Consider the following 21,129-nt stretch of genomic DNA (forward strand, 5'->3'; position numbering starts at 1 on the left):
ACAGAAAAAGCATGACATGTACGAAACAGTACAAAATGCGCAGAAGCGAGAGTTACACAAAGAGCTGCAAGACATTTGAGAAAACATTTCTTTTTCCTTTTCCATTAAGACTCTAGGAACTTTTCTAGTAACACCTAAGATGACTTCTTTCCAGGATTCGAGACACCATTTTTTTGTATTAGAGATGTATTTGGGAGTAAATAAGGGATACACACGTCACTTACCACAAATAGTAAAGAAAACATCTGAAACTCTTGTTTTCTTGACAAAATAGACAATAAGCTTTTGCTTGTGGAAACATTGATGTTTAATCCAATTATCCCCCCAGATATCCAAGGAGAAAGTTACAACTTGTTCTCTCCTTAACGTTGAGATCTTAAACACTGAAGTCACCAGTGAGGAAGCAGACGATTACTAGACGGCATTTTCAAACAAGGTTTTGATATTTATTGTAATTGTGCTTTTCTACAACTAATGATTCTTGTAGCTTCACGCTGAATGTCGGCCTTGGTTTATTGTACACGCACAGAGAATCGCATTCCCAGTAGAGAGGCTCCCACGACAGAGTAGGGTGTGTGATCTCTGTAAGGCATTCAAGAAGGGTAGAAGCCATCCTTCCTGGGCCCCTTAGGACGCTCTTATGTTGGCGTCACATTCTTCTAAAAGTAGGATCAGATCTTCAATCAGGCTGTGCTCTCTGCCATGGGTCACTCTCATAATATCAAAAGCCTAAAGGAAAAAGAAAGAAGATGGATTATGTCAGAGTAGGCAGTTAGTTAGGTTTTAACAGGATGCCTGGAGGCCCGCAAAGGGGGACTCATGGGCAGCTCTGGGGGAGGGGCGGTGGTTAGAGACCTGTCCTGGCAACAGTTCAAAACAGAGCTACAAGAAGCCGGATCCAACCAGACAGGCCCAAGACAAAGAAGGCTGGACACCCTGACCTAGTAAGGGAGAAAAGGCACCAAAAGCTGCTCCCAAGAACTGCCCTCCTCCAGTTAACAGCTGTCCGTAAGACAGAGACCCAGACCCCAGGGCAGGCAGCTCTCCCCTGAGCTGGCCCGTGCTCACATCTCGGGAGCATACGCTCACTTGAATAAACTTACCTGCTTGCACGGCTCAACCGCTGTGCCTGGTCTGTCCTTGAATTCCTTCTTGCCGTGAGACCAAGAGCCTTTGGCAACACCCTGGGGACGGGCTGGGTGGAAGCCTCAGCGTCCGGAGCGGGGAGGGGGGCTCCCCAGTCCACCCGGCAACATCTTGATCCCAAAGTAGGTAGGCCCCTGCCCACTCATCTTTGTCCTGTGATCCCAGGAGGGCGAACCCCGCGGTCCACAGCGAGAGCAGCACTGTGGTTCCCCAAGCCACACAGCAAGGGACGGGGTGAATTTCTAATGTGGTGTTTGGAGCTCTCAGGACTTGAATCCCGCCGGGGTGTGGTTTCCAACAATGATCTTCGGGGGTTGTTGGTGAAGAGGTTCGGCGGGTACTGAGGTTTCAGAAGACTACTAACAATGATGAAGTAATATTAAAGATGAAACACCGTGCTGCCACCACCTTAAAGTGAGATCTCATTTCTGCCTGATGCACTTAGTTCTCATCTTTTTGCGCGGTGATTGCAATGTTGATATTTCCGTGTCTTTGTTTCACGTCCTAGCACATTAAAGCACCAGCGTTTTGACCATCGCTTCCTTCAATCTCCACGTTCAGTCGTCCCCCACTAGGTCGTGTCAGTTCTGCCTCCGTGGTATTTCTAAAACCTGGGTGGCGTGTGACCACTTCCCAAGAGAACGATATAAGGAGTGCTACTGACTTCCAAGACTAGGTGAAAAAGGCCAGACGGCCTCTGCCTTGTTCACGATCATGTTTGCTCCTGAAACCATGAGTCTCTGTGTTGTGAGAAGCCCAAGCCCACGGAGAGGCCACGTGTGGGGCTCTGGTGGACAGTCCTCACTGAGTCCGTCTTCCAGGTCATCTGCATAAAGAAGCGTCCGGGGGCCCCTGGCTGGTTCAGTCGGAAAAGCACACATCTCTCGATCTCAGGGTCGTGAGTCTGAGCCCCATGTCGGGTGTAGAGATGACTTAAAAATAAAATCTTAAAAAAAAAAAAACCAACCCAAAAAACAAGGCGTCCAGATGACTCCAGCTGCTAGCCAGAAGGGAGCCAGGCTCCAGTCTTCCCAGCTGAAACCCCAGACATTGTGGACAAGAGGCAAGCCGTTCCTATTGTGATCTGTTCGAACTCCTGATCCGGAGGGTCTGTGGGCATGATAAAGCGGCGAGTTTACTCTGCACGTTTTGGGAGGGCTTGTTACAGAGCAATGATATTTTTGCAGTCAATAAATTAGAGACAAGCAGTAGAAGCCTGCACTGCCCACTCGGGGGCCAGCGGGGAGGACCAAGCCACCGTACTGAATGCGGACGTGCCCTCAGGAGATGCGTGAAGACGTCACTTGGTGGCTGTTAGGCACCCACCCGGACAAGTTCCTGGCACGTGGGCTCTCGCCTCGGCCGCACAGTATTATCAACCGGGGAGCCTCAGGGAGACCCCAATGCCCAGACCCCACACGTGCGATGCAGGAAACGTGCCCTCGGGGTTGAGAAGGACTGCTACCGTAGCTCTCCACACACAAGAGCAGCTAGTCATGATGCAGTGCGAATTTAGAGCCAGCATAATTACCACTTCAGCGGTCGTGTACGATTAATTCCATCACGTTTACAGACCATCATTCATTCACTAAGCTGTTCTCGGAAACATGGGTCACTTCCGATTTTTACAAACACTGACACGATGTAGCTCTTCCAAATTAGGACGTTTTCCATCTTTGCGGAAGATTTGCTTAAGCTAAATTTCCAGGGACTGCTGGGTAGGAAGAGCTTTGCAGCCAGAGACTGCGGAGCTGGGAAGCAACATGGTCACATCCTCGGAGCCCTTCCTTCCGTGGGGAGGAAACCCAGAGCAGCTAAGCGGTCAGACCCAGGACTCTTTTCCTTGCCTGTGTTCCTGGCCTCCTTCCCGCCTCTTTAAAAGGTTCTCTGTAGCCTGGAATGAAGGCAAACAGGCAGGCAGAGGGCTCTGGATGTAGGGAAGAGACAGGAAGAGGAAGCCCGGCCAGCTCAGGCTCTGGTCTCCAGCCTGGCAGAGAGCAGCGCGCACGCGGTCCAGATGTGATCCCGCAGCCAGCCAGGCCCGGCCCCGGTGACGTCCCGGCTGGCAAACCCCGAGGCTTCTGATGAACTCGAGTGGGTCTGCCCGTGGGCGTACGGTGTCCGCAAGCACATCTGGGGGGGTGTCTCCCACGTTGCAGGCAGCCACGCTCCATGAGATCCCAACCGACACAAGATCAAAAACAAATGTTGGGCCCATTCTGGGAACAAATGCGTCTTGTTTCATCCCCCCGCCCCCCTGGGGTGCGACTCTGGGTCCTCAGGCGGTCTGGACACCTGCGGTCTGAGGCGGAGAGCTGCCAGAAAGCAGGATGGCCGTGGGATCTGAGAGCTGCTTCAAGTCCTTCACAGGAAATCCTCCTACTTGAAAGCTCTCTTGGATGTTCTCGTCCCTTCTACTCAGCAGGGGGCCAGATGTCTCTGGGATCGGGCAGGAGACGAATGGGCCAGAATGCCCTGACCGAAAACGTCTTTGCATCAAGGGAAATAACCCTCCACTGGGCCCCACTAACATGCAGTCCGGACAAAGGTCGGGCCTGACCTGGGAGGGCTCACCTCCATCGCTGTCCCTCACGGAAACCCTCTGCCGGATCAGGGCTGGCCTTGTTGCCCAGGAGGAGGCCCCGAACAGCTTCTTGTGCCCTCCTGGCCGTATTTCCCTAGGTTCCTCCCCTCGAGGATGTCCTGGACATTTGACCAAGAGGCTAAATGACAAAGGTCATCTTCCTAGCACTCTGACGAGGTGAGGTTGATTTGCATGTGTTTAAACATAGCACAGTCTCCAATCTTCCTTCCTGTCGGCCTTTCCTCCAGTTAATAAGTTTCACTTTCTTCCAACTTTCGAAATCAGGTCTGCTCCTTAAGAGCTCAAGTTAATTGTGACTGTTCCAGAATCTTCCTGCTCGTCCCACAGCAGGACAAGAGCCTGAGTCTCGGCAGGCCGCTTGCAGCCTTGTGGAATTTCAGAGCCACAGGCAGGAAGGGGAAGCTGCGTGGCTGTCCCCAGGCCTCCCTCCCACACCTCCACGCCTGCTTCCTTACAAAGGGCCAATGAGGGCCATGAGGCCCAAAGTCCTCACGGTATAGGCTGAGAGGTGGGCACAGGGTGAGCGCTGATCTTCAGGACTCAACCCAGGGCTCCCTCCATGACGGCACTGCACAGCCTCCTCCTACAGGGGAGGGACCCGAGGCTCCCCTATACGCCAACGTGGCTTCCAAGACATCCAGACGGATCGCAGGGTCTTCCCCACCAAGATGCTCGTGACGATGCTCTGTGTTCTCTTACGGGGTGGTGAACGCAGCACAGGAAGCAAAGGCGGGGGCAGGGGGAGACCCCTGGGTGTCATGTGTAAGATCTGAGACGCTGAGATTAGAAGATTTTGTCCACGGGGGTGGCTAGAAGCAGAGAGGACCTAGAGGGTAGAGCTGGGGCAGAGGACCGATTTGAAGAAACTGAAAAAAAACATCGACATCATTCGTCTAGAAGGTGAAACTAAATATAGATACAATTAACAAGCAGACATGATCATTTTATGAGCGATGGGGGGGCGCAGAAGAGAACGGGAGAGAAAGGAAAGGAAGAAGTAGGATTCAGTAATGTGCAAAGCCTGGCAGTGACAGTCTTCTGTATGTGTGCGAACGACATGTCACTCCAGGGGACTGAAGGTGATTGGAGACTCAGGCCTGCTGATGGGGGATATCTGGTCCTTGTCTTGGGCGCCAGCCGGGCGGACAGGTGAGCTGGGGCCACAGTGCTCAGTGATGCAGGATGAGAGCACCCCGTGGCTGTGGGCACAGCTCTCCATGGGGGCTGCAACCCTTCAGCCCAGTGGGAAGAGGGGGAGGGCTTTGCCCTCCAAAATAAGGTCACAGTAAATCCCCGGCAAACCAGAGCAACTCTTTCCGGTAGCTCTGCGTCTCCCCTCGCTCAGCCCCTGCCACCCGCCACACACAAGCATGCCAGAAAGGACAATTGTGGTCTCATTTCCTGCAGCAGTATATAAAACAGATTAAGGAAATATAAACTTGGAGCCGGCTTGCACTGGGAAAAGCTTATCTCTTCCCATTACATTTTATTTTTTTAATAGTAGCATTTAAAAAGAGCCTGCGTGTAATCTTCCGCAGAGGAGTCATTTGAAGCCTCCGAGGGGGCTGCCACACCAGGTACGGACTCTACATGTCACATGAGAGATGGCGGCAATGTCTGTCTGCCACGTGACGGGCGTGGTTCATTCTGGAATAAAGACAGGGTCCCAGAACTGATTTCCATCTTATCCCATCTTTTTAAGTAATTTTCAAATGTGGTCTTATATTAAATATGTTAAAACAAATTATGATTTAACGTTGCAAACAATAGCTTGCTTATTAATTTTTAATACAAATATATTAAGCTTATCAAAGATCTCATAAACTCTCTACCATGAGCCCGAGGGAATCCAATAAATGACTTCCCCAAGCATGATTTAAATATGTATATAAAATGAGAGGAAAAGCAATGCATGCCTGATAAGAACCTCTGGAATCACATCACAAGAGGGAAAAACATGCAAGTTTTCTAACTCTGCACATCTCAGGTTGAAAGCTGAGTGGAGGAGGGGGAGGGCGGACATGGTCTGAGGCATCCAAGACAGGAAATGTAAGAAGCCAGACCTACAAATAACCAGCAGTTCCAGAGCAAGAGCTCTTTACAATGGGCAGCAGAGAATTCCACAGCCTTTGATGACACGCCTGAGCTCAGCAGCGCCCCTGCTGGCTTTGCTCTGCTCTACACCTTGAAGAACCAAGTAGGATCCACAGAAATGACCCGTGTCCCCCGCCTCCCTACGCTGGGAGGCAACACTTAGTGAAAACATGGATCCATTCATTCACTAAATATTGTCTAAGCAGCTCTAACCAGTAAGATGTGGTCTTACCCAGGGAAGGGCTCTGGCACAAGAAGGAGACAGAATTAGAGCAGGGAAGTCTGTGATCAAGGGAGTTGTGAGGCACTGGGTGTCCAGGGGAGGGAAGGATCAGCACAGACCAAGGGGACCTCCGGAGGGGATGCAGATGTGAGCTCAGAGCTGTGCCTTCCACCGGTAGTAAAAGGGCTGCTTCATGTTGCTATATTTAACTAATCAATCAGTCCGATGAGTGTGTATCGAGTACCTGAGAGACCTTAAAGAAGTCATGTCACCACCCTGTGCCTCAGTTTCCTCAATTAAATAATGAAGAGACTGGACTAGAGTAATTCTAGGGGCAAACCAAGTCCCAGACAGAAGTCGGTGGTGTGGATTTGACTTTGTTCCAAATACTGTGTTCTTGATTTCTAATTTAATTCTATGTGGTCAGAGAATTTACTCTGGGCAACTGGAGTCCTTTTATCCTCACTGAGACTTGTTTATGGCCCAGCGTGTGGTTTGGTATATGATCTGTAGGCACTTGAAAAGAGCATGTATTCTGCTACTATTGGGTGGAGTGTTTTATAATTTTTTTTTGAGAACTACCATACTATTTTCCATAGCAGTTGCACAATTTTGCATTCCTACTGGCAATGTACGAGGGTTCCAATTTCTCCACAACCACATGAACACATTTTCTGTTTTGTTTTGATAATAGCCATCCTAAAGGGTGAGAAGTGTGGTTTCTGATTTGCATTTTCCTAATGAATAGTGAGGTTAAGCATCTTTTCATGTGCTTTTTGGCCATTTGTCGATCTTCTCTGAAGAAATGTCTCATCAAGTCCTTGCCCACTTTTTAAAGATTTATTTATATCTATATATCTATATACAGATATATAGATTGATTGTGAGCAGGGGGAGGGGCAGAGGGAGAGGGGGAGAGAATCCCAAGCATACCTGCACTGAGCACGGAGCCTGATGCAGGGCTCAGTCTCATGACCCTGAGATCACAACCCGAGCCAAAATCAGGAGTCGGATGCTCAACTCACTGAGCCACCTAGGCATCCCCTTTGCCCACTTTTTTATTGGGCTGTTTTCTTGTTGAGTTTTAGGAATTCTCTATATATGCTAGATATTGATCCCTTTAGATATGTGATTTGCAAAAATGTCTTATTCTGTGGGTTGCCTTTTTACTGTTGATTGTGCCCTTTGATACATAAAAGTTTTAAATTCTGAAGCAGTCCAATTTGGTTATTTGTTGTTGTTGCCTGTGCCTTTGGTGTCATATACAAGAAATTGTTAAACCCAATGTCATGAAATTTGTCCTTTGTGTTTTCTTCTAAGAGTTTTATAGTTTCAGCTTTTATATTTAGGTATTTGTTCCATCTTGAGTTACTTTTTAAAAACAGTATTAAGGGTCCAACTTCATTCTTTTGCATGTGGATATCGAGTTTTCCCAACATCATTTGTTGAAGAGACTGTCCTTTCCCCATTAAGTGGTCTTGGTACCCTGGTCAAAAATCACTTGAACATATATGTGACAATTTATTTCTGGGCTCTCTATTCTATTCCAATCGGTCTACATGGCCATCTTTTGCTGGTACCAAATTCTTCTGATTACTGCAAGCTTTATAGTAAATTTTGAAATCAGGAAGTGTGAACCTTCCAACTTTTTTCTTTTTCAAGATTGTTTTGTCTGTTGGGGTCCCCTGAGGTTTCACCTGAATTTTAGGATAGAGTTTTCTATTTCTAGAAAAAAATTATTGGGATTTTGATAGAGGTTGCACTCATTCTATGGATGGCTTTGAGCAGTACTGACATCTAACAATATTCAGTCTTCTAATCAAAACCATGGAATGTTATTCTATTTATTTACGTCTTCAATTTTTTTCAGCAATGTTTTATCGTTTTCAGTGTATAATTCTTTCACCTCCATGGTTAAGTTAATTCCCAAGTATTTTATTCCGTTAGATGCTATTGTAAATGGAAAGGTTCCCTTAATTCCTTTTTGGATTGTTCACTGTCATTGTATAAGAACACAACTGACTTTTGCATATTGATTTTATATTCTGCTAGTTTGTTGAATTTGTTCGTTTTCACAGTTTTTTGGTGGCTTACTTAGGGTTTTCTATACGATCATGTTATCTGTGAACAGAGATAATTTTATTTCTTGCTTTCCAATTTGAATGCTTCCACCGTTATTTCTTCAAGTACTCTTTCCACGCCGCCTTCTTTCTTTCCTCCTTCTGGGACTCCAATTTTGCATCTTTGTTACTGGTCCCACAGGTCCCTGAAATTCTGTTCAATTTTACCTTTATTCAGTTGTTTCCTCTGTTTTTCAAGACTGGGGAGCTTCTATTGTTCTATCTTCAAGTTCATTAATTCATTCCTCTGTCCTCTCCATTCTGTTGTAAAGCACCAGTCTGTTTATTTTGGTAACTGTATTTATCAGTTCTTCAATTTCCATTTGCATCTTCTCTATATTTTCTTTGTTTTTAAGATTTTTTATTTATTTGAGAGACAGCAAGAGTCAGAGAAATCACAGAGATAGAGGAATAGGGAGAAGCAGACTCCCCACTGAGCAGAGAGCCCAATGCAGGGCTTGATCCCAGGACCCTGGGATCGTGACCCAAACCGAAGGCAGATGCTCAACCGACTGAGCCACCCAGACACCCTGCATCTTCCTAATATTTTCTATCTTGTTGCTGAGACTTTCTATTTTTTCATGTTTTGAGGGTGTTCATAATTGCTCATTGAGGCATTTTTATAACGGCTGCTTTAAAACCTCTGTCAGCATCCATGGATTGTCTCCCCCCACCCCCAATTAAGATCGAGATGTTCCTGGTTCTTGGTATGACAAGTGATTTTCAATTGAAATCTGGACATTCTGGACATTTGGTTGAGATTCTGAATTTTATTTAAACCTTCTGTTTTAGCTGGCTTTCTTGGACGTTGCTCCAGTAGGAGAATGAAGAGAATAATGGAGAGAAAACACCTTGTCACTGCCAGGTGGAGATAAAAGTCCAGATTCCCCACTTGGCTTCTTATTTGTACTGGGCTTACACTTCCGGTAGGTACATTTCTGCTTGTTTCCTGTAATAGGACTTAATCACTATGCTTTCATTTTACTGACCTGTTATTTAAAGTCTACTTTTTTGGTTCAGAAACATACACTTGAAACCAATATTCTCTATTTGGAAGTCCGCAGAGGGCATTCGTATGTATCAGAGCCCGGGACATTCAAATAACTCTTGGAAGGCATTATGGATGACTATAGTATAACACATCTGTCTGTCCCTCTCTCCATCCCATCTGCCCACATGCTAAGGTGTGATGTCGCACATTTAGAAGATAGCTTTTTAACCCAGAGGCTACAGGCACTTACAGAGTCCAAGGAGAGGCTCCAGGCAGTCCCTGAAGTCCCCGCCCCCACCAGTGTACAAGGTGGTGTGTGTATGCACATTTTTCTCTAGCGACTCAGTGGTTCTTATCAGATTTCTAATTAAGAAGGTGATCAAAGAGCTGAAGAATCACTGTAGCAGATTCAAGAATGGGAACCACAGAATTGCATGCTCTAAATCAGCCATATTGGGGGGCCTTAAATTTAGGGTGTAGGCTGGAGGAGACAGAGACCTGTATGGCTGTGCTTTGAGCTTTCCCTGGATAAGCTAATAGTTCTGTGAGAATGAGAGGAATGTCTAGGACTTGTGACCTGTGCTCCCTGCTCAGGCCCGGCAAAAGCTAAAAAGATCCTCAAAATGTAAAACGTTTCAACAAAATGAAATGAAAAAGGAAACGAACACTACAGTGTAATGTAAAAAACTTACATCTAAATAAAAGATGATTACTGAAGGGCAAGAAGTCTGGTGTTTTCCAACCTGCCCTCACCTAACAAGGCACTAGCAAAGCAGCCAGTCTAGCCCAGGGTGAGGGAGTCAGCAGCGTGCAGAACTCCTAGTAAAGAAACAGGTTCACTGACAAGACAGCCCAGACGAAGACGGTCGCCCGTGAGCTCCAAGAAGTCAAGTTAGTGGCTAACAAAATTCTTCCAAGAAATAAATGGAAAGGAATGAAAACAGATTAGAGACAGGAGAAAGGAGGAGAGAAACACTGCAAATGGACCCCAGGACTGCCCTGGGGCAGCGTTCATAAGCATTTCAGCTGAGCCCAGTGAGATGAAAGCCTAAACCAAATCAGGGTTGGGCTAAGTGGATTCCTTTCCTGGAGGAGGTTGGCCTAATGGAATCTGTAACCAATTTCTGTGTCTGAAGGTTTTCTCATTTCTGCTCCAAAATCAGCCTTTGAAACCCTTTTCAAGTTCTTTCATCCTATTATTTCCAGAGTTTCTAAGAAAGAATATCTAAGAAAACGTCAGTTTCAAAAGGCAGAGAACAGATCTTCATTTCCCCTCGCCAGGTTACCTGAGCCCTAAGAAAACTCAGGAAGAGAGGCTTTCTGCAGAACGAAACTGGACTGCTCCTAGGCTCCCAGGTCCCAGGAGCTTGCAAAGCAATGGACATGTCCTGCTTGTCCCTCTGTGTGACATCGTAATTTGTAACAAGACAGATGTATCTTTGGTTTTCATCCTAGTTTCTGACACAGAGCTTCTAGAACCCATGGGAGTTCCTAAGTGCAGCAAGCAAGAAAAATGTCTCTTGTTATGTTAATAAGGTGACTTTCTCAGAAAGCACCTAAGGATGGGGGCTGGTTGCCAGGAAAACCAGCCACGTGATTGACCTCTGAGGAGCAAAGAGGAGTTGGAGGCTGAATCAGTTGTGAATGGCCAATGATTTAATCAATCATACCTAGGTAATGAAGCCCCTATAAAAACCTTAAAGAATGGGGTTTCAAGAGCTTCTGGGTTGGAGATTCGGGAAGAGTGGTGAGCTCTGAGAGAGGATGGAAACTTTGTGCCATTTCCCCAGACTGTGCCCCAGGCCTGTCTTCCCTCTGGCTGTTCCTGATTTATAGCCTCTTACAATAATCATCATCATCATCATCATCATCATCATCATCATCCCTTAACCTGTGGCATCTGATGCTACCTCTGGGCAGACCTGTCAGAACTGAACTGAATTATAGGACACCTAGTTGGTGTCCCAGAATTGCTTGTTGGCATGGGAAAACCCTCGCCACACACTGGAATTGGCAAGATCAGAGCCTCGCTCTGCTAGTAAATGGTCAGCAAAGGTCTAGACAGGATCTGGTCCACTAGCCAAAGGGATATCACATATACATATTAGTGAAAAGGACAGGACCAGGGTGGGGCTTTTAAAGATCTCAATTCATTTAAAAATCCATTCATTCAATGGGGCGCCTGGGTGGCTCAGTCGTTAAAGCGTCTGCCTTCGGCTCAGGGCGTGATCCGGGCATTATGGAATCGAGCCCCACATCGGGCTCCTCCACTGGGAGCCTGCTTCTTCCTCTCCCACTCCCCCTGCTTGTGTTCCCTCTCTCACTGGCTGGCTCTCTCTGTCAAATAAATAAATAAAATCTTAAAAAAAAATAAAAAAAAATAAAAATCCATTCATTCAAGTCCGTCTTTGGAGGAACTTGCTCTGTTTGGGGCACGTGTGTCTCTGTTAGGTGGTGCCAGGAGATACAAAAGGTACATAAGTCAGGGCCCCTTGTGGAATTCCCACTCAACTCGGGGAACCAGAACATGCCCATGTGAAATGCTGGGGAGCCATTACAGAACATAACTGTTCAACAGAGGAAACACCGTATCACCCCAAACGACAGACCCAAGAGCTGAAGGGACTGGAGAGCGGGAGAATGATCAGAATGACGATTCCTAATAACAATAAAAAAATCCTTTATAGTCTCAAAATACTTGGGCGTTGGCAAAAACCTCTCACACGCTACCTCATTTACTTCTCCAAACCACTCTATGGGGTAGGGATTATCTTCATTTTAAAAAGAAGAAAATTCTGGGGCGCCTGGGTGGCACAGCGGTTAAGCGTCTGCCTTCGGCTCAGGGCGTGATCCCGGCATTATGGGATCGAGCCCCACATCAGGCTCCTCTGCTATGAGCCTGCTTCTTCCTCTCCCACTCCCCCTGCTTGTGTTCCCTCTCTCGCTGGCTGTCTCTATCTATGTCGAATAAATAAATAAAATCTTTAAAAAAAAAAAAAAAAGAAGAAGAAAATTCTATGCAGAGGGATTCAGAGCCTTGCTTTGGGTCATGGGACTCTCACGTGACCCTCCTCACTCTGAACCTGAGGGTTCCCGCCACCCCGCAACACGGCCGGGTACACCGCTGCACTTCGGTTGATCATCAAAACCAGGCAAGAGACTCAGTGACTTCCAGAGCCAAAGAGGAAGTGGGGGGTCAGGACATGCTTTAACCCCGGGCCTCGGGGCAGACTTGCTGATGCTGCTCCAAGAATCTTTCGTTTGCTGCTGTCAGGGTCCGAGCTGGGCCCTTCCCTTTGGTACCAGGAGGAGGAGATGCTAAAACAGTTAACAAAGGAAGCTTCTGGAGGCCAGGTAACATCGCAAGAAGACATGAGGAGGGCAGTATGGAACTGGGCCCGAGGGAAGCAGAAGGGCAGAGGGCGGGCCGTGAGGCGGGCTGGTGTGGCCTCAGTATCCAGCCAGCCCGCAGGATCGCGTAAACGCACAGCTAGATGTCTGGCTGCGCTCCTGCCTCTGCGGCCGCAGGTGTGCGATGCCTCTCCAAGGGCTCTGCACACAGCGGCGACAACAGAGCCTCGCACGAGGAACGAAGCGCAGCAGATCTGCTGGGATGTCCGCACACCGAGTCCTACTAGCGAGTCTCAGCACAGAGCCTGGGATTCCAGCCTGGGTTTAACGACTTGCCCACAGGTCCGCCTCCCCCACTGAACTGCAAGGACTACGCCGGGCCTTATTCAGATTAATAGAAGAATTTAATCAACACATGAAACTGAACAAACTGGACCTGGATCAACCTCAGGGTGACTTCTGACAGGCTCCTGAACGTGTCCACGCCTTCACTCCTTCAGTTTTCCAGCGGGAACGAGACTATCTGCCCCACTGACCTCATCTGTCAGGGGCATCAGGTAAGGTATGAGCAGTAACTTTAAAAAGACTTATTTATGTATTTTAGAGAGAGAGGGGTTGGGGGAGAGGGAGAGAGAATCTCAAGCAGACTCAGCCCTGAGCCCGACGCAGGGCTCGACCTCATGACCCTGATATCACGACCTGGCTGAAACCAAGAGTTGGACACTTAACGGGCTGAGCCACCCGGGCGCCCCTACATAGGAGCAGTATGAAATGCTCTCTAGACCCACAGAAATGTGAAGGATTCACTCGAGCTCTTATAAAACAACTTACAGGTGATCCTGGGTTGGGTACATCATATACTTGGGAAATTTCCCCCACATTATTTTTCTGTCAAAACTTTCACACAGCAGACCCTCTCAGTAAGTATTTTCTGCTTCACTGATTCGACTAGCGATTAGCCAGACCAGTAAAGGGAAGTTTTCTCTGAGTGTGCAAGAGAGATTGCGAGGTGCTCCTCCATCAGTCTGGGTGGAGCCGTCAGACAAGGTAAAAAAGACAGGAAGAGCCCTGAGCCTTCAGGAATCTCAGTGTTCTTCCTGCTGACCATTATTCAGTGGTCCAGTGACCATTATTTCAGTGAAAGATCGGGAAAGGGAACATGGCTATCATTTTTTTAAAAAAAGCAAAAAAGCAAAACTAGGGAATTTCATTTTTAAGAATCTTATAGGCATTTGTGATTTTTCTTCTCTACATGTGGGGAGCTGCCCCTGCCATGGGGTCAGCCAGCCCCTGGGCCTTCCCTGAGCAACCTGAGGGAGGGCTGGGATCTCCACCATAGCTCTTCTGCAGACAAGGACCCCATGGTCCAGGGGGCTCCTGTTCAAGTAACAGGTGTTCCGTGTGAAACCACACACAACAGGTCTCCCTGTTGAGACCCCCGACACCTGGACCAGGTGAGCACATCAGCTCTCCATCTGGAAGCCACGGTTTGGGGGGGAGGGAGCTCTGAAGGGGTGGAAAGGCCAGGGGAGCAGAGAGCCCAGGGGCACGGACGCTCACTGAGAGGGTGAAAATTCCAACACACACCCAGTTCTCCCATTTAGTTTCTCGGCACTTACCACTACCATTGTATTGACCGCTCTCCCTCCTCCCCTCCTTCCTCCAAAAAGGAACACCTCCTATGTTCCAGGTCCTTGTACAGCATTGAACTGGTTACCAAGATAACCACAAACCAGTCTCCTGGACATCAGGTAGTCCTACTATCGGATACCTCATCTTATTGCTTTATTGTGCTTCCCAGATAATGCGCTTTTTTAAAAAAAATAAATATATGAAGGTTTGTGGCAAGCCCATGTCAAGCAAGTGTATGAGCACCGTTTTTCCAACAGCATTTGCACACATCATTGTCTCTGTCACATTTTGGTGATTCTCATGATATTTCAACTTTTTCATCATTATTATATTTGTTATGGTGATCTGTGATCTTTGATGTTACCATAGTAATTATTTTGGGGTACCATGAACCATGCCCATATAAGACACATAAAACAAAGAGATTACTACGTATATAATAAATAAATATTGTGTGTGTTCTGACTGCTCCACCAACTGGCCATTCATCACCACCCCCTCCTCAGGCCTCCCTGTTGCCTGAGACATGATATTGAAATTAGGCCAATTAACACCCTTCCAATAGCTTCTGTGTGTTTAAGTGAAAGGAAGAGTCGCCTGTCTATTTAAATCAAAAGCTAGACATGATTAAGCTGAGTGAGGAAGGCATGTCGAAGCTGAGAGGTTGAAAAAGCTAGGCCTCTTGCACCAAACAGTGAGCCAGGCTGTGGATGAAAGGGAAAGTTCTTGAAGGAGGTTACAAGTGTTATTCCAGTGAACACACAAATAATAAGAAAGTGAAACAGCTGATATCATTTTTTTAAAAAATGCTGCTGATATGGAGAAGTTTCGGTGGTCTGGACAGAAGATCAAACAGCCATGACATTCCCTTAAGCCAAAGTCTCACCTAACTTACGGAGTTACCCGTAAGATCCAGCCAAGATAATTAATGAAGGTGGCTACACTGAACATCAGGTTTTCAATACAGACAAAATTGCCTTATACTGGAAGAAGGTGTCATCTAGAACTTTCATAGCTGGAGAACAGAAGTCAATGCCTGGCTTGAAACCTTCGAGGGACAAGCTGACTCTCAGGCACTCAGGCAGCTGGTGACTTTAAGTTCTGACCTACTACTTAGGGGGAAAAAAGATTCCTTTCAAAACATTACTGCCCACTGATAATGGACCTGGGCACCCAAGAGCTCTGATGGAGACAGACAACGAGATTCGTGTTGTTGTCATGACTGCTAACACAACATCCATTCTAAGCCCATGGATCATGAAGTAATTTCCACTTTCAAGTCTTATTATTGAAGAAATAATTTCGTTAGGCAATAGCTACCATAAAGCATGATTCCTCTGACAGATTTGGGCAATGTAAATCAAAATTCCTTCTGGAAAGGATTCACCTTTCTATTTCATCTACTCTAGATGCCATTAGGAACATTTGTGATTCATGGGAAGAGGTCAAAATATCAACATTAACAGGGGTTTGGAAGTAGCTGATTCCAACCTTCGGGGATGACTTTGAGGGGCTCAAGACGTCGGGGGAAGTCGCTGCAGATGGGGAGGCAAGAGCAGGAGAACTAGAATTGGGAGTGGAGCCTGAAGATGGGGCTGACGGGCTGCAATCTCATGATGAAACCTGAACGGACGCGCAAAGAAAGTGATTTCCTGAGATGGAATCTACTCCTGGTGAAGATGCCGTGAAGAGCATGGAAATGACAATGAAGGATTTAGAATATCCCATCAACTGAGTTGATAAGGCAGCAGCAGGATTTGAGAGGACTGACTCCAATTCTAGAGGTCCTCCCATGGGTCCAATGCTATCAAACTGCATCACACACTATAGAGAAATCCTCCATGAAAGTAAGAGTCCATCGATGTTGCAAACCTCATTGTTGTCTTATTTTAAGAAACTGCCACGACCACCCCAACCTTCAGCACCCAACACCCTGACCAGCCAGCAGCAAACAGATTACGACTTGTTCAAAGCTCGGACAACGGTTAGCATTTTTTTTTTTTTTTAGCAATAAAGTATTCTTAAATTAAGTATATATTTTTCTTTTGACATAATGCTGTTATACACTTCATAGACGAGAGTATCATGTAAACATAGCTGCTGTATACACTGGGAAGCCAAAAAATTCACTGGACTCTCTTAATCGCGATACTGGCTTTGCAGCAGCGGTTTGGAGCCAAGCCCGCAGCACTCTGAGCTGGGCCTGTCCTATGTGATGAGGCTCTGCTGGCAACATCAGCGCAGTGGGAGGAGAACTGGGAGAAAACCACCCTTCGGCTGGGCCTTAACAGATCAGTAGAGTTCCTCAGCAGAGGAAATGTCTTGGTGAAGACCTAAGTGTGACCAGTTCAAGGTGTCCTAGGCAGCAGCAGGAGGCTCAGTGTGCACTGGCCGTGGGGAGAGGGGGGAAGGCTAGAAGGGGGTACAGGCTGCAAAGGTGGGCTGCACAGGTGGTCAGGAGGCTGGCCTGAGAGGTGGGGATTAGGGACTGTGGTCTGTGGGGAATGGGTGGGGAGGCATGGAGAAGGGTGACTTGCTCCCCTGGAGTGGGGCACAGGTGTAGTGGTGTCCTGAAGGCCGGTTTGCACCAGTTAGCGAGAGCTGACTGTTAGAGTCTCATGATTTTTAGGAGCTGGTCGATTCTACACCGGTAGTTTAAGATCAGCCACGGCACGCATGTTTAGACCACAGAAATCAGCAAACATCACAAATCAGGTTTTCTCAGAGCTGGTCGTTAAACACTGATGGGCATGCGTGTGTGTGTGCAAACGTGTGCGTGCATGCATGTGTACAGAGTTGCTAAAAATCACAAGGAAACAGCCTAGCGACAGACAGACCTGGTACTCCCCACTGAAGGACACGCGGTCACGGCACACTCACCAGTCTGAGGTTCTTCATCGCCTGGGGAAACATGCCTTGGTGCAACTGTAGTTTGCCCACTTTCATCACCTGCACCCCTCTGACGGGATGGCTTCCGGGGAAAAAAATCCTGGAAGAAACCGAAGGGTAAACAGTGTCAGCAGCTCTCACCTTTGTGGTCGGTGTTCCATCAGGGGACCATGAAAGGGGGGGGCAGACCCTGGCTGGGGGTGTTCCAGAGCTACCGAGAGGAAGTTAGCTGGGCAGTAGGGACGGGGAGGTGTCCTCTATGTTAGGAAAGAAAGGACAGGGCTGGAATGTCTCTCTAATCAACACTAGAGAAGGGAGACAAGGGTGGACACCTTTGCGTTCCTATCTGGGGGTGGGGTGGAGAGACCAGGTGCTGAGCTTATCCTCTAGCCTCGTCTGTGAGCAAGTAGAACAGCCTTGGAACAGAAGATGGCCGCTCAATACATGTGGAGTCAATGAATGAAGTGTTCACGACTGCCCACAGAGATACCATCATGCCCTCCTTTTAACTGCCAAGCCCTTGGTGTTCATCATGGCCCATATTTCGTATAGGACTTGTGTATTTACTTATCATCTCACTGGATTACAGAGCTTTAATCCCGGCCCCCCCATCTATGTTTGCCACGATGTCCTGCATGCAGGAGGAGCTCAATACAAGCTTGACCTCTTTCCCACGTAACAGAATGGCAGAGGGTGTTGTAAGTAGAGCAAAGAATGAGAACTCAGGGCTATGCTCCAGACATAACTTCTTTTTTTTTTTTTAAAGATTCTATTTATTTATTCGACAGAGATAGAGACAGCCAGTGAGAGAGGGAACACAAGCAGGGGGAGTGGGAGAGGAAGAAGCAGGCTCCTAGTGGAGGAGCCTGATGTGGGGCTCGATCCCGTAACGCCGGGATCACGCCCTGAGCCGAAGGCAGACGCCTAACCGCTGTGCCACCCAGGCGCCCCCAGACATAACTTCTGTGTGATCCAACAAGAATTTATTCTATCAGATTCAATAAGATGTGTACAGACTGGCCACTTCTGTGCCCCGCCACCTCCATCCTTAGAGCCTACCGAGTTCCTGCTGTATGTGCACGACTGTTCCTGGGACTGGGCGCTGTCTAGCTATGAGCTTTCCCCTCAAGGCCCAACAATCCCACCAGACACAAGACAAACGTTCATACCACAGTTACAAAATATGACAGGAGAGGGCATGATTTAGTGCCCAAATGAGGCCTACCTTACCAGACAGTAACACTCAGTTCAAGGTGGTTGAATTACACTGAGAGAATAATGCAAGAATTTTGAAGAGAGAGCGCTAACAGGTGGTTGGTTGGACCAGGAAGGTTTCCTGGAGGAAGGAAATAGGATGTAAACTGGCTCCCAAAGGTTGGGCAAGCCTGGTGGGATACGTTCAAATTGTTAGCGCAAGCAAGGGCACACTCCAAACGCTGCTTGTCCGGAGACCACAGGTTCTGCCCTAAGAGTCATGACTCACATAGGCTCGCCATGTGCCAAGCTCTGCTCTGACCGCTTCTCACTTGTGAACTCTGGGAACCGCATTCAAGCTCTGCTGTGTAATAGGGAAGAGCGAGATTTACCAGGAGACACATCTATTCTCTGATAAGTGGACACATGTCTCCACACCATTCCCTCTCCCCGAACCTCAACTCTTCCCCACACGAAATGTGATATAGAAACCCCTTTCATTTGTGCTCTTCAAAAAGTGGAAAGCAGTCCTTGAGAGGGAGGTATTTCAATCAATAGAAGGTTGGCCATGCTTCTTTGAAAGAACTGCGAAGGGAGGGGGAGGGGAGAAACAAAGGCGACACCTGGGTCTTGGATTTTTCTTCATCTCTTGAGTAGGCCAGGAGATCAATCACTTCACCCCTCACCCCCGACAAAATGAACATCATTATCTACTTGTGTGGAAGAGATTTTAAGATCCACAGACAAAAGGCTTAAGTACTGGACACCATTATCAGGAGGTAATTGCCCTGGACACTTTCCTCGAAAAGCATACCTGGATTTGGGATTTGATTTTATTGCTATGAATGTGGAATAATTAAATTTAAAGGCCAAAAAGTAATCTTATACTAAAAAGCATGCGACTAAATGGATGTCTGTCATTAGCAGATGTCTGTCATTACTTAGCAGAAGGAAAGAAAAATCTTTGGTTCTATGCCGGGAGAGAAAGTGGCGCGTAATTACGCCCTGACAGGTACCTGCTCTGGTTGCTTAAGATACTAAAAACAACAAAGTGAAGTTTAGTCTTGAGAGGATGAGGGGAACGTGTCTGCGAGGCGGACTGCCTCACAAATATTTACGGAACAGTGTCATGGCTCCAGCGAGTGTTGACCGTGTGCCCAGATTGTTTCTGGAAGCCTCGCAGCTGCCATCGTGAATCAGAATCACGATTACTTGTTGGAGTCGCAACCAGAGCAACTCTGGTGAAGCTCACTCCTGCTGGGAGAAGGTCCCCAGTGAGGGCACATGGGTGACAGTGAGGAGGACAGAGGAGGGCCTGCGGACTGTCTTTAATCTTGGCTCTGACAAAAATGAAGGCCAGCTATGAGTGTGACCCCAAAACAGCCTCCGGAGCCCTGGGAGTGGGGGGACCAAGGCTGGAGTCTTAGTTGGAAGGAGGGGGGAGGGGTGCCTACGAGATGCCTCGTTCTGTGCCCCAGGGGGAAGGAATGAGAAGTCCCAGGAGAGTCCCTGCCCTGGTTGGGGCACAGTCTAGTTGTGGAAGTGAGGCAGATAAAATCACGGCACGGAAAGGAGTGTGAGGGCTGCCGTGGCACAGACGTGGGCCTCCAGAAACAGCAGAGCCCTTAGTGACCCGGGAAGGATTCCTGGAGCCGCACAACTTGAGCTGGTCCAGACTGGAAGGGGCCATGGGCTCCCGGAACAGGCACGTGGGGCATGGGAAGACATGGGCAGCTCAGGTGATGGTCAGGAGGCAGAATCCGAGGAGGGACAGGACACCAGCCTCAGGCTGGGCTGCAGAGAGACAGAAATGCAAAGCTAGGAATTTCAGACTTCTGCTTGTCAGCGACTGGGCGCTCCTAAGTGGGGCTGCAAGTATTTTCATCAGAATGGGAAACAAAGAAAATTCAAGAAGAGACACTAGAGGCAGACAGACTTGAGGCAGGACAGTGTAAGGCGGACGGAAAAGAAAGACCCGATAGAATGGATGGAGCAGGGTCTGGAGGTTTGCTGGGGCCCAGCAGAGCTGGAACTGACCACAAGACTCAAACAGAAATGCCAACTATAGAAATGCAGAGTGTACAGGAACAAAGTCATTCTGTAGGTCTTGTACTTGTTGGGGCGTTATAAATTCCCTTTCCGTAGATACGATGCTAGTGATCACGAGCTCCAGAACGCTGGGCCCAGAAGGGAAAACCTGCCTTTGGTGTTTCTGTGGTAAGTGTCTAGAAAGGAATGTGCTTAAACAACCAGAGCAAAGCAGCGGCACACACACTAGCTTTAACTCAGACCCGTAAGCACCAAGATTTTGCTGCCCTACTTTTCGAGGAGGTGGCAAGAGTCTGGAATGCCTCAAGCTCAAAGGCTATTGGGAGGTCAGGTGGCAGGACCTGCACTGCTGGTCCTGCTGAGGTTTCCCTACGTGATGTAATTACCAATTACACTGTTTCACTACAGGGAGCAGCTCTGCCATTGAAAGCAGGAAAAAAAGCATTTATTGTTTGGGATGAATTTTTTAGAACTGATATAAAAGACATGACTGAATTTAAAAGAAGAGCTTAACTTGCCCCTATAAACTGTATTTCAGAGTAAACAAACATATCAAAGAACGATGGAGAATTTTATAATGGATGGATTACATTGTCATCATCAGAACCTACTGACCAACGTTAGCACCCTTACAGTGTAAAAATCAGAAATCGCGTGCTCTCTGATGTCATGCACCAGGAATCGGTCTGTACTAACTAAACAAACAAAACTGAATTTAACCAAGCCCACACAGTTAAATTCCGTTTCATAGGAAAAACAAGTGATAGAGGATCAAAAAAAAAAAAAAAAAAAAAAAAAAGCAACCAGCTAAATCAGAGATACAGGAAATTCTACA

General features: G+C 47.5%; 1 protein-coding gene across 5 annotated transcripts in view; it reads right to left on the reverse strand.

Annotated features, from left to right (window-relative positions):
• Positions 1-289: 289 nt before the first annotated feature.
• SMYD3 (SET and MYND domain containing 3) overlaps positions 290-21,129 on the reverse strand; it is a 684,303-nt gene continuing 663,463 nt past the window's right edge. For 4 of the 5 annotated variants that reach the window (XM_026509552.4, XM_044387997.3, XM_057315667.1 and 1 more), the window contains 2 exons: positions 17,043-17,151; positions 290-729 (listed from right to left, as the gene is read on the reverse strand). In XM_026509552.4, the coding sequence (XP_026365337.1) occupies positions 628-729; positions 17,043-17,151 (211 nt within the window). In that variant the 3' untranslated portion in view covers positions 290-627. The other variant, XM_057315666.1, reaches the window with a different exon arrangement.

The sequence above is a fragment of the Ursus arctos genome, unplaced genomic scaffold (assembly GCF_023065955.2).
Source record: "Ursus arctos isolate Adak ecotype North America unplaced genomic scaffold, UrsArc2.0 scaffold_2, whole genome shotgun sequence".
NCBI lineage: Eukaryota > Metazoa > Chordata > Mammalia > Carnivora > Ursidae > Ursus > Ursus arctos.